General features: G+C 35.8%; 1 protein-coding gene across 2 annotated transcripts; it reads right to left on the bottom strand.

The window, feature by feature from the left end:
• Window positions 1-167: 167 nt before the first annotated feature.
• LOC128015535 (volume-regulated anion channel subunit LRRC8D-like) lies at window positions 168-10,064 on the bottom strand. Of its 2 annotated transcripts, none has more exons than XM_052599418.1 (2): window positions 9,943-10,064; window positions 168-5,114 (listed from the first exon to the last, which is right to left on the bottom strand). In XM_052599418.1, the coding sequence occupies exon 2, from the start codon at window positions 5,110-5,112 to the stop codon at window positions 2,587-2,589; it is 2,526 nt and encodes an 841-aa protein (XP_052455378.1). In that variant the 5' UTR covers window positions 5,113-5,114; window positions 9,943-10,064; the 3' UTR covers window positions 168-2,586. The 2 variants fall into 2 exon arrangements, with proteins under 2 accessions (XP_052455378.1, XP_052455379.1); XM_052599419.1 differs by lacking the exon at window positions 9,943-10,064 and adding an exon at window positions 9,359-9,927.
• Window positions 10,065-14,365: the final 4,301 nt, after the last annotated feature.

Genomic DNA, 14,365 nt, shown 5'->3' on the forward strand with positions numbered 1-14,365 from the left:
ATAAATTATTTTATCTTCTTTACCTTCTCAATATAGCTGTTAGTTCCTTATTCTGTATAATCAGGAATATTTGCCGAGATCTGCACATTTTGAAGAGATGGACCAGGATTAAGAACCACTGCTGTAATGTAAATTTTAACATTTCAAACAACACAGACACCAATATATTTATTTTCAATATATTTATTATATTAAAAATAGCAAGTTGCAAATTTAACATCCTTTCAAACAAAACGTGATTAGAAGCAAAGCCAAATTCATTCTCCTCTCCATCAAAAACGGAAAGGCTAAACCATGAAGGGCTGCAGTATCAGGCTACATTCAAGGCTGAAGAGCAATACACCCTAAAATAGCTTGCTGAAAAATAAAACATATAGTACTCAGTCAGAACAAACATTTAAGTGTTTTGTGTACCTGAATGGACACAAAGTATTTTTTTTCGATGGAATCATTTCAAATCAGGTACACTGTAGTAAAACTAGGAAATGGAACATAAATTAATGAATCTCCACATAAATGAACAAACAAACCTTAATTTCAAACATCTAACAGAACACAAAGTTACATTTTATAAAACCTATGACAGTAATCTAATTCAAAATCACTCAAAACATTGAAACTTCTCTAGAGTCACGTGTGGTTATAATTATTGTTATTCACACATGTATCAAAAATTATTTTCAAGCCTCATCTGGAATGACATCAAGTCTAAAGATTCTTGAGGGGTCACAAAGATACCAATTACAGATCAGACCCTGCAGCATTTCAGAAGGACAAACATAACAGTGTGGGAAGTCTAATTCCGCAGAATGACTAGACGACTCAAACACAAAAATGTGAGGTGAGTGTCCTTTTGAAAATATGTTTCAATAAAAATAAGAAAAATAAATTAAATGGACGTCATGTTGTCTCAAACCTGTATGCCTTTTTTGCCTATGCCTATGCCTATAGATAACAAACACACACACACACACACAAAATAAACTAAAATAATAATAATAATAAATGAAATATTATATTAAAATGTAAAAGTAAATGTGATCCAAACAACTTTCATTCTTTCATACAGGTTGTCTAGATGTCTGGAATGGCATCGGGATGAGTAAATGTTAGCAATCTTAATTTTTGGTTCAACTATAAAACAACTATTAAATCTTGACCATGTTTCATTAATTTGTCTATGACAGATCTGTTACTTTGTCAAGCAAAATGAAACAACAAAGGTTCAGGTTATAGTTATATAACATAACATGTAATCCCAACATTTGCGTGAATATCGATACCTAACATCTGTCAAGTCACCTTTTTGTGCATTTGCCTCAAAAGCTGACTGCATGGGCATGCACAGTGCAGAGTATGTCAAGAGCAAGGTAACTTAAAAGGGATTCACACAATGCAAGCATTTTCATTACCTTTACCAGCCAGTAATGGATACATTAAAGCAGATTGTATTCATACAGTTACAGGCTAACATATGATGTTAGAATATATATCATATGTTAGAATATATATATGTCTACTGGTGTTTTTGAGCATGAAGGACCATGCAGTCTATGCACATTACAGGTCTGTCCCATCATATGGTGTTATATACAAAACATGCACAAGTCAAATGAGCTCACCATAACTTATGCATTACTTCTGTAACCCACATAAAAAGATGATGCTAAAAGAAAAAGGCTATTTTATTGCCAAAACTTGCACAGACTAAAGGCATCATGTGCAATGCACTCCATCAACAAACATTGTTATTCAGTTCCATGTATTTTGGTTAATAGACATCAAATAGGGGAACAATCTCATAAAAAAAAATCAAACAGATATTAACTGAGGTATAAAATATAGTGTGAGTGAATCTCAGATGGATATGATAACTTTGCATCAATGCAAACATTCAGTTTCTTAAATACTACGTAGTGCACATGATAAATTGCTTAAGTGCACTTTTCACTAAACCCAAATGAGAATTCCTTTTTGAGGAGTACCAGGGGGACCTTTTCAACTATTTTTTATAATTATTTTTTTTACCCTTTATAGCCAAGTACAGTAGTTTAGACTAACAGATACACTAGTTTAGATTAACTTTATAATAAAATGTCAGTTGTTCTGGGTTCTCCCAAACAATAAATACAATCATTAATGGCACCACAGTACACAATGCATGTGATGCAGACTGTGCGGATAACAGCTTGTGAAAATGTTAACATAAATGATCGGAATTATATTTCCACTGTAAAATGGGCAAATCATAAAAAATATTTTTTTTTTCTAAAATAACAAAATATAACAATCATAAAAATTTCAAACATTTGAATACTTTTAACAGAATTCTATGCACTAAGCATAAAGTTCACAAATGTTTATTTCGGCTTACCGGCTATTTCTTCAGGCCTGTGCAAACAAATAACATAAGCTTTGATACTGGACTCATTCCGTACGCATGTAACAGTCCTGGATAAAACTTCTGGACAAAAATTTAAATGACAAAAAAAAAAAAAAAAAGTACTGAAACACTGCCTTTTGCGCTCTCTAATTCCATTCACTCAGAAAACCATCTTACCGGGGTTTTTCTTTCCAGGTCAAAAATCACACTCCGTTAGCAAAATTAGCACTGGTTTCCTGACTTAGGCTCTCTTTGACCTCTAGGGGTAGTGAATCAAAAAGGTGATCATCCAAAATGAGGCCATTTCGGCGCAAGAGTCGGCACTGGCCAAGCTGTGAAGGCAGGCAATCCAGGCAGTTGCCCTTCAGCTCAAGATGAGTCAGCTGCAGCAGCTGCCCAATTTTCTCTGGCAGCAATGAGATGCAATTGTACCCAAGGTATAGGCTACGCAGCTTTGTGCATTTAAACAGCTGCTTGGGTACCACTTCCACCTTGTTTCCTGTGATGTCAAAGTGCTGTAGATTCTGGAGAAAACCCACCTCTGGAGGAATCACTACGATGGAGTTTTGACTAACATCCAGGTATCTAAGTTTAAGAAGACTGAACAGAGTGGTAGGTAAGGTCTCTAGTTTGTTATGTGAAAGATAGAGGGACTCCAGGTTTTTAACATGACTTATGGACAATGGAATGGAAATTATTTTATTGTGCCACAGTTTGAGGCAGTTAAGCCGCTTGAGGTGCTGGAAGCTGATGACCTCTTCAATGGTATGGATATTGTTCGATTTCAAGTCCAACTCCTGCAGGTTGGTCAAACTAAAAATTGCATGCGGTATCCGTTCCAATTCACAATTTTGCAGCTCCAGTTCAGCAAGGTTCATCATCTTTTTCAAGATATTTAACACCAAGAGTTTAGTACCATCATTGTGAACCACAAGTTTGATCAGGTGGGGTGATAAGTCCGTAATGTTAGTCGGGATCTTGGTAAGGTTGCTCTTCAAATGTAGGATCTTTAGATGCCTCAAGTCCCTGAGGGACTCTAATCCTATCATTTTGTTATTCTCGGAGTTCAAGTTTCCCACCAAGTAGAGCTCTCTCAAGTTCTTTAGCATGTAAACCCAAGTGGGAATCTCTCCTACATCCGTAAACTTGACATGAAGGCAGCAAAGGTGATCGCGGAGGAAACTGAATGCAGTCTGTTCAACTTTGGCGGGGCAGTGGTAAAAGTGCAATTCGCGGAGGTTGGTCATCTGGGAAATTTTCGCTGTGATACGTGCCTCTGGGATGAGTTCTAGTTTTAGGACCTCTACATCAGTGAGGTCAAAGACCGCATCAGGAACGCCAGAAAGCATAAAAAGATGCAGCTCAAGCTTGTCCTGGGCATTGCGAGTCACGTGTTGGCGTAGTTTCTCAAAGGTCCACTCGTGGTTTAAGCTGATTTGCCGCAGTTTGTTCTCACTTACCTCTGAGAGAAAGACACCAAAACGTTTAGAGTACAATTGGTCATACTGGTCCACCATGTGTAAGAGGAAAGCAAAGTCATTCTTCACATCTGGGATATCACTAAAACTGCTTTCTTCTCGAACTTTCTCAAAAGAGTACTCTTTAAGAGGCCGTCTGAATAGCCAAAAAAGTGTGTAAATGCAAACCAAGCCATAAACAAAAATGAGGGCAATGTAGGTAACAAGGAGTTTTTTCAACATGAAAGCCATGTTATGGGTGCATTTAAATTTTGCGTATCCAGTTAAATGCTTAATTTCAGGCTCACAGTCATGGTCGAATTTAATGGACGTGACAAAGGTCATGGTGTAACACAGAATGAGAATGAATTTGACCGTTTTTGTTATTGTTTGAGCTACATAGAGTTTGTAAATCATGTCGCTGTCTTCTACATGTGTACGGAACTTCCTAACCTTCTCAAAAAGTGCTTTAGCTTGCTCTCCATCTTTCTTGTCAAGTATGGTCATACTTGGAACTTCAATGACTGGCTTCTCTGCAGAAAACTTAATGCTAGATTTCACAAGCATGGGTGTGGATGGATTTGGACTTCCCTCCTGACTGCTGGTTGAAAGATGCTTTGGTAATGTAGAGGCTCCAGTCAATCTCTGCTTATTCTCTTCAGAGTCTTCACAGGCTGTCTCAGACAATGCCTTGGTTGTCCAAGGGGACTCGAAACACTTACCCAAAATAGACACAAAAAGCTCAATTTTGGAACTGGTCTTTGGATACTTGAACCAAAAGTTACTGCTTACCATGAGAATAATAGTGTGAATAAGAGCTAGATATGGAAAGTATTTTGAATACCACGGAAGGGCAACATGGTAGCACATCTGATTAACAAAGACGTACTGCTGAAAATCCAGATTTGTTCGTAAACCCGTAGGCTGAGGTTGCCTGACAGGAGACGACTGTGAGAAGTGTTGGACAACACTGTCGGTTTGTTCTTTGCTTGCTGAAGGTGCAGCTGCCAATGTCACATGGCCTCCTCCTGTCCCTGAGCCAAGGGCTTTCTCTCGGAGCCTTTCTATGGCCACAGGGGTTTGGTCCTCCAATGATTCCAGAACAGGAAGGCAAACCACCTGATCTTTGGTTAACTGCATTGTCCCAGCAAATATGGCCAGCATAAGCATGACCACACCCAGGTAATCCATAAAGACGTCCCACCATGGTTTTAGTATCCGATAAGTTGGCTGGATGTCATTTAGAGAGGCAACTTCTGTGAGGGTAAACATTCCTATATGAAGACATAAAAAACATAAACATGTATTTAGTACACAGTATTATCAATGACAAATAAGAGTGTACGAGAAAAAACATTTAAAATACATGTAACTTATTATATATGTACTCTGTATTAATGTTGATTTAACATGGCTTTGAAAAAAACGAATATTTTTTTATTTAATACATTTCTGGTGTTATCATGAAGTGTACACATGTGGGAAAAACAACAAGAAGTTATCTTTTCAAAGGTAATATATAACAAGTGATATATATATAACAAATATATATATATATTTGGAAAGTCACACCACATGCCATTTTACAACCTCAATTAACCTTGCCTTGTCAAAGACGTCAAATTTATCTGATATTTAACATCTATTAAAATCTTATATATATATATATATATATATATATACACACACACAGACACACACACACACACCTTAATATAATAAAATGCATAATTCTATACAATGACTTGAATATACAACATTTTCATTTTCGCTCGTTCTTTAAGCTAATAAACACATCAAGTGCCTCAATGTTACACTCACTGCTATGAGAAATACAGGCTTGACATAACAAATCATTTTTCATCAAATCAATCTACAAATGCAAGGAGTGGCCTACTACACCACTAGAGATAACAAATGGTCCCATCACTTGGAGAGACATCCTAGTGTCTTTGTCTTATATCGGTTTTCACAGCACAGAGCTTGATCACTGCTCAGGCTCTAAAGCACTGCATTAGACTTTCTCATTAGATTATCAGTCTTAGTGGGCCCATACTGTACTGCATGAAGATAAAAGTCCTGCAGTGGCGAAACCTGGCCAAAGACAATGTTGTCTTTCATATCAAGTTGCAAGTCCCTGCACTAATATTCAGGCATTTCGCAGGCGTTCTATGGATGTGAGAAGCTCAGCTTTCACATTGGTAAGACTTAACTATAAACATCCAACAGGCCAAACTGAATGACCTTCTCACTGTCAGGAAACAACTGACTCAATGTCTTATTAAGGATTAATTATCTTGTATTTTACTTGGCTAATAAAGCTGTTACGTATATAAATCATAAATGTTTTCAGTAACATGAATTCGTTATTGGAGTTATTCTCCTTAAAGGAAAGTGTTATCAGATTACATGTACTATTACTTAATACTTGTATTTTTTCCATGAGGCCTTTCTACTAATAAAACAAAGTCTAGACTTGCTTCACAAGACAATCACATTCCATCCAAGTCACAAGTACTTTGATCTTCCGTTCAAATCTTACGCCTTAGATGTTAACATGTCAACTGTAAGGAAGGTGTAAGAATCTAAGAAGCATGTGGAAAACGTTGAAGTTAATAATACAAATCATTTTGTATTTCAGTCAATAAATGTAAAATAATTAATAAATAGTGTGTGTCACAGATGAACAACTTTAAAGTGGTGCAGTCCAGTTCAAGATTGGCATTAGTTACAGTAGTAGCTGTATGTGCAGAAGTCCTTAATCTGCTTTAATTAGTCTCTAATTTAGTGCAATTACACAATATCTTATTTAGCCAAGTCAGATTGCCATAAACAACAATTACTACTCTCTCAGTGTGTAGCCATTGGGTTAGAAAAGCACTTGTGATTTCTCAAAGGGCACATAATAACGTACAGATGCAATTTACATCAAAGCACATAGATAGACAGTGTAAAATCAAAAATCTAGATCCTGGCTGGATATTTCAGCAGGGTGATCTATTTTGGTAGATCTGTCATTTTATAAGTATTAACATCTGCAGAGCTCATCACTTCTTTGATGGTACTTTACTGTGAAAAAAGAAAAAATCAGTCCTTTAAAGTAAAAATTAATACCAGCCTATTACATAAAGTGGAAATTGAGCACACAGCCACCAGCAAGACTGTGAATAATATTAAGTCACCTTATAAATGTAATGCTCAAAGACTGGTAAAGTAGGACTCAACAAGACATCAGAGAATGTCTGAGAATTGCTTTTCCCATTGTCTATCCAAAATAAGATGGAAGGTTACACACACTTACCCTAGGAGCAGAGATGTTAAGCAGGCTGGTTTGCAAATGTTTTGAAGAGTCTACAACAGAAATGCTCTGTTTCACTACAAGCAATAAATAAAGTATATGGATTGATAGGATATGACATAATCCGGATTCTCAAAAGAATGTAATTTTATAGCATTCACAAACAGGAAATGCTTACACAAACATCTTCTGATAATTACCTTATTACTGGAATAGATTAGGGCTGGACAATATGGCCAAAATTTATATCACAATAGAGTTCTTAAGTTTGGTCGATACAATATAATTCTGATATCGATTTGAACACTATTAAAAAAAAAAAAAATCTGCCAAGAACGCCCACAGCAGATGTCTGAGCATACAAACTTATGAAAAATGTATTTGCCAAGTCTATGACACCTCATTTAAAACCATATAATATTTTAGAAGAAAAAAAACAGCACAAATAAATAGATGTTTTTTTATTATTTATTTAGCCTTCATACAAACAATAAATGTGAAATCACTGTCAAATAATTGTCTCAGACTCACCTAATTAATATTCATATATTTAACTTTTATTATTATTATTATCTTCTGCTTACCAAGCCTGCAATTATTTGATCCAAAATACAGCAAGAACTGTAACATTTAGAAATATTTTTACTATTTCAAATAACTGTTTTATATTTGGAAATATTTTAAAATGTAATTTATACATTTCAAAGCTATATTTTTAGCATCTTTACTCCAGTCACATGATCCTTCAAAAATCATTCTTATATTCTGATTTGCTGCTCAAAAATAATTTATTATGTTGAAAACAGCTGAGTATATATTTTTTTAGGTTTCTTTGATGAATAGAAAGTTTAGAAGGACAGCATTTATCTGAAATAGAAATTGTAACATTATAAATGTCTTTATCATAGCTTTTGTATATATATATATATAATTGATGTAGCAATGTAGAGGGTTGAACGGTATGTTGGAGTGTCTAGAAAAGCTATTTGGAAAGGATTTGCCATTTTGTCTAAAGCTGCAAGTTACACAGGAATTATTCACATTATTTTTATAAAGACAAACTTGAGGTAAACAAATTTTTCTGCCTGAAATCAAATTAATTGTTATTTCCTGAAACAAAAAGATGGCAAAACAATTGAATTGGCTTATTTGGAAACAGGTTGTCTAAATTTTTTATTTTACTTTTTTTTTTTTTTTTTTTATATAACTTTGAGAGTATAGCTGTATTCTGATAATATAATAAATCAGAGCTGCAAAATGAATTCTGGTCTTTCACTCATTTTTTACCAGTCTATGGTGATGAGAAGACTCAGTTTTAAACCTCACCTAGGTAACACAACCTTAACCCACAAAAGACTCTATTACCATCACAGCTAGCCTTATTTAACCTCAGTCTGGGCTTTTACCCCATAACTAGGTCACGGCTGCATCTGTTATTCTCATTTGCTGTGTCTCAAACAGAAATTTTAAATGACAAAGCTGTTAACCAATCATGTCTCTTCATGTTATCCTGCACATTTCAGTGTTGGGGCAACCATATGTGTCCCATATAGAGGTTATTGAAATATACATATAGCCTACTGTATATCACATATACAGGTGGCTGTAGGTCATTGAGGTAAAATAAAGTGTTATTGTAATAGTGTATGAACATTTATGTATATGTGTAAAGGGAAAAACGGATTAAAGGCTGAAACTGAACAATACCTACCAAGTCAAGTGTAAGAAATCAAAATCAGGAATTCAAGAATAATATTAAGGTCAACCAAAAATTTTAAATATCTTCTGCACATAATCCAACATCACCAAATGTGTCTAAAAAAATGTTAATCTAAACCTAAATTCAAACTCTTTGAAATTAACACTTTACATCAACTTGACTGCAGTGGTTGTGTCTACAACAACTGTCCTGCTGGATGAAATTCTGGGGATATGAAATAGTGTACAATATTATGAAACAAATTATGTAATATGAATTACCTAAAATTAGATAAATCAGTAACTTCTTACAAGATAACTGACATTCATATCACTTGTTATAAATTAGCCTGTGCAACTGTTTGAACAGTCAATTACAGTCTCCTTCGAAAAGTGCCCAAACCATCGTGCTTTGACTGAACTATACTACTCTGACAGTCTTCATAAACATAACCTAAAAAAAAAACCTCGACAATTTGTAATATTTCAGAAATTAATGAATAACATATCGTACATACTTACTGTCTCATATAAACGTCATCAAACGTCATCCATGCAGCACTTTAATTCCTGAGAATCTGAAACACAGTTTTATCCACTTGTCCCTGCAGTAATGGGGACTCAGTTGTAGACAAATATGCGGTCCACTCGTCTGGGAGACGTCATTTTGAGGGCATTCACTCCATTGTGTTTCTATACCGGGTCACGCCATACATACGACAAGGGTTTGCTTCCCAATAAGGCGTAAACCGCGAGCAAAACGCGATTTACAGGAAGGGACTGTAAATCCCTGTGAACGCAATCCGGTGACTTGTCATGTCTTCGCGGTTCTGTGCAGATTAACGCCGCTCAGGCAGGAAACCGTTGAAAGTCGTATGACTCTGTTGTGTTAAAGCGGTAAAAGTGTCGGTACAAAAGGACAACTTACTAATCCTTACCTGAGAGGGCTTTATGCACATGTAAGGGTCCCCGCTCATCTCATTGTTTATGGTACATTCAGAGCTGCGCGCACAACAGCAGAGTCAACCAGTCTGCACCAGTTCTCTACACTGCATATCCGCCACCTTTAAACCCGCACAAAAACACATTTACAGGCTGATACATACCTCAAAACAAAGCTGTCGTTTTAAAACCGTCAACGCTGCCACGATATCCATGCGTACGAAATGATGAATGAGAAAATGTCTCTGATAAACAGAAATGTACTGTCAAATAGAGGAAGTGCGTGTGGGCGGAGCTAAAGTTTACGGGAGGATTTACGCGCGAAACACCTGACCGGTGTCTTGAAGTTACTAAGCAACCAAACCCAGTTTGTTACACATGAATAGTTACATGTTTGAAACTGTTTTTCTACTGTCTATGGTTTGAAAGCACTTTCCACGAATAGGGTAAATACTGGATTTGAACCATCAGAAAATGTTCAATTCTATATATTTTATGTCCAATTCCACACGCTCATTTTAGAATTTCTTATAGGATTATATATTATAAATAAATTATACACTTTATAAATTGTAAAAATAAATCAAATACAAATATGATAAAATGAGTAACACTGTTGCAAATTCAGCCAAAATTAAGATGTCACTCAGAAGGGGTTTGCTACAAATATTGGTTTGTAATTACTGCTGATTATTTTTATCTATCTATATATTATCATGGGGTATGTATTTTAGTCAATTATTTGGTATAGTACTTGTGTTGAATGGTTGAGACCTATGAATGCAGTCAGTACTTAAACAGAAGAAATGAACATACAATTAGCACCAATGATTATTTTACAGATTAAGCATTCAGTTCTAAAATAAAGTTGGCTGAACTTTCTACTCAAGAACTCTTCACTTATTTATTTATAGTAAACCAGCTAAATATTAAACTCTGTACTTGCTGAGTTTGTCACCATAATTGCTAGAGTCAAGTACTATTTCAAATATGCAATTACTGTTCTTAGAATCAAAACAACAAGCAAATACAAAGAGTAGTTATTACCAGACACCATAAAATAATATGGAGCAAAACTCACCTTATGTCAGTTTTCATCATAAATGCATGCATTTGTAAGCTTTCTGTCTTGTATATATGTAAATGAGATCCTTTATGTTTTACAAGCGAAACATATGGTTGCAAATAAGATTAAACAGACTTTGCCTTCCCCACCCCACCAGAGAACCAGGTCCAGAGGGTTTTTGCGTTGGGTAAATAACTGCCTCATGAATGATTTGGTGTGGGTCAGTGGTGTTGTTAATCATTGTGTCTAGCCACCTGCACACACAGAGGGAGACAAAGGAAAGAATATCAGAAAACCACACAAAAAAGTCTCAGAGTTTGATTGAAACAGAGGGTGACAAGGTGAATCCCACATTCCAATTCATGCCGCAGGCAAATTCTGGGTACATGCGGACATTTCTTGGCATTCAAGTTCTTCAGCTATAATAGGCCGCTCTATAGCTTAGCTTTAGTGATGCTGTCTTTAAAATGACAATTTAAATTTGTTTCTATAGATTAAATGAGAAAGGCTTTAGAACTGTCTGCTTTTAATTGATGGCAAAATAAATCAGATTAAATTCAAAATCTCTAACATTGTCTCTAATCACAAGCTTAAAGTGTCTTTTTGCCTCTATCTTCAGCTCCACTTTGACAGCTGCTGGACCTTGCCTTTTCATGGTTGAACAGATAGCAGTCTTGTCCTCTGGATACATTTTCAAGATCATATTGTCCAGGGTCATCAGTTTGTCAGGTTTGTAAAGGCCTGAGGTCTGGTGCACAACTTCTTGATTTGTTATTAATGCACTACAAATCACAGACCTGCAAAAACTCTTCAGACAACAGATTAATGAACTTGCCATCAACATGCTCTATTTTGCATTAAACATTTGTTAATATAAATATTAATAGTTAAAGCTGCAGTCGGTAACTTTTGATGCTCTAGCGGTTAATAAACAGAACTGCTTGCTTCTTGCAGAAGAACATTGTAGCCGGAACTACTTCTCTCTGTTTATGTCTATGAAGAATCACAAAGGTACTGGGTTACTCCGCCACGGTATCTCCGAAGCAATCTAAAATAGTCCGAATATAAACACTTATTATAGGTGCACCCTAGTGATTCAGGACAAGCTAAAAACAGGGCTTGGAAAATGGATTCATGGTGTACTCGCTTATTATATACATTTTTCTACATTTTGAACACAAACAAAGTTACGGACCACAGCTCTGATTGGTTGTTTCTTACCGGGAGCGGATGAATTTCTGCAAATGGCAATAGGACCACTGGGAGGAGCCAGAGGAGCTTGATTTTTTCACAGATTATCTGTCTCATATTCTACTGTCAGGACATAATGACAGGTTTAACAAATATGTAAAAAATATATTTTTTCAAAAGTTACCTACTGCAGCTTTAAAGGGATAGTTCACCCAAAAATGAAAATTCTGTCACTAATTACACAAATTCATTCATTTTTGGAGCACAAATTAAAATATTTTTGATGAAATCCAAAAGCTTTCTGAGCATGCAAAGACAGTGACGCAACTACCACATTCAATGCCCAGAAAGGTAGTAAGGATATCATTAAAATAGTCCATGTGACATCAGTGGTTCAACCGTAATGTTGACGTGTCAGTTGTGTTGCTGTCTATGCAGGGTCAGAAAAGTATGATTTCATCAAAAATATCGTAATTTGTGTCCCAAGATGAACAAAGGTCTTACAGGTTTGGAACAACATGAGGATGAGTAATTTTTGTGTGAACTATCCTATTAATAATAATAACTGCTGCACGCCATGGAGTGCAAACGTGGTCCCTGTAGGGTTCGTGGATCACCTGTTGAAGCTTTTATTTGTAATGAGTCTACATTCTACATTTGGTATATGGAATGTTTTAGACTACGTGATGACAAGGGATCAGACGAAAGTTAAACATCTCCATCTTGTTGGCAAAATAGTGTACTTGTACTTTCTATTTTAGGGTGCAAGTACTTGCCTGCCTTAGATCTGTATGTGGTGTTGTGTTTCAGGATGGTAATTAAGATATGTTCTATATAAAGGCATTCGCTGTCCACTTTTGTCAAAGTTAGATGACATGCCAGCATACAGAGCAAAACTGTGACAAAATATTTGCTTCCATCTCTTTTGGAGTTTTGTACAGGTAGAGGTAGATGGAGGGCATTTTCTAATTCTCTGATTTCAATAATAATATAATAATAATAATAAAATACTAATTTTACCTTCAAATGTAGCATAATTTACATTAAACAACTACATGCAAGGCAGAGGTGATGCTTTTGAAAGGTGCAGTAGCTATAGTATTTGTCCTCTCTGATTTTTACTGTAGACCAGACCATGATTCAGCTATCAATAGCCATATATCCATCACAGCTGATCATGTGACCAAGCAAACACTCTCTGATCCCCACTTGGTGCTGGAACATGAGATGAGATAGGAGACAACACCCACATACCTCCGTTAGACAGAGGATTGCTACGTCAGACATTAATAATTCCCTTTCATATAAATTAGGCCTAACTGTTGTACAGCATCATCTTTTACTAGCATTCTCTTAATGACCATATGAAAATAAAGTAAATTTGAACGCAATGCATTTTTTTAATGAATTAGTTTTTGCTAGAAAAGGAAATATTGAATATATTTAAGAATTAAAAAAAAACATTGAATCATGCTATACAGATTAAATTATTGGCTTTAAAGGGGACCTATTATGCCCCTTTTTATAAGATGTAATGTCTCAGGTGTCCCCAGAATATCTCTGTGAAGTCTCAGCTCAAAATACCCCACATATCATTTACTATATCATGCCCAAACTTTCCCTTTTTGGGTGCGAGCAGAAACATGACCTGCTGCTCCACACTCTTCTTCCAGAAGAGGGCGAAGCATTTACAGTCATGCTTTCGGATACTCTCCAATAATAAAAGTCGCACAGTGTATAGAATTCATGATGTATTAATGATGTATTAATGTATTAGATGTATTAATACCTGTTTTTATACTGTCTGTGATCAAAACCGGCTCTTCGTGATCCAACTTCATATCCAGAACACACAAATATACCACACTTTATATTTTGTGAAACAGTTGAAACAAATGTGCCGAATCGTGTTGAGGCTTCGAAACAATATGACACTCGTCTCCACTGTGGCACCTAAGTTAGTGGTCACTTGCGCAGCATTGTCAAAACTTAAAGGGTTAGTTCACTGAAAAATGAAAATTATGTCTTTAATGACTCACCCTCATGTCGCCAAACCCGTTAGACCTCTGTTCATCTTCGCAACACAGTTTAAGATATTTTAGATTTAGTCCGAGAGCTCTCAGTCCCTCCATTGAAAGTGTGTGTACGGTCTACTGTCCATGTCCAGAAAGGTAATAAAAACATCATCAAATTAGCCCATGTGACATCAGAGGGTCAGTTAGAATTTTTTGAAGCATCGAAAATAATTTTTGGTCCAAAAATAGCAAAAACTACGACTTTATTCAGCATTGTCTTCTCTTCCGGGTCTGAAACACTGCAGTTTAGTGATA

Source organism: Carassius gibelio, chromosome A6, assembly GCF_023724105.1.
Source record: "Carassius gibelio isolate Cgi1373 ecotype wild population from Czech Republic chromosome A6, carGib1.2-hapl.c, whole genome shotgun sequence".
Lineage (NCBI taxonomy): Eukaryota > Metazoa > Chordata > Actinopteri > Cypriniformes > Cyprinidae > Carassius > Carassius gibelio.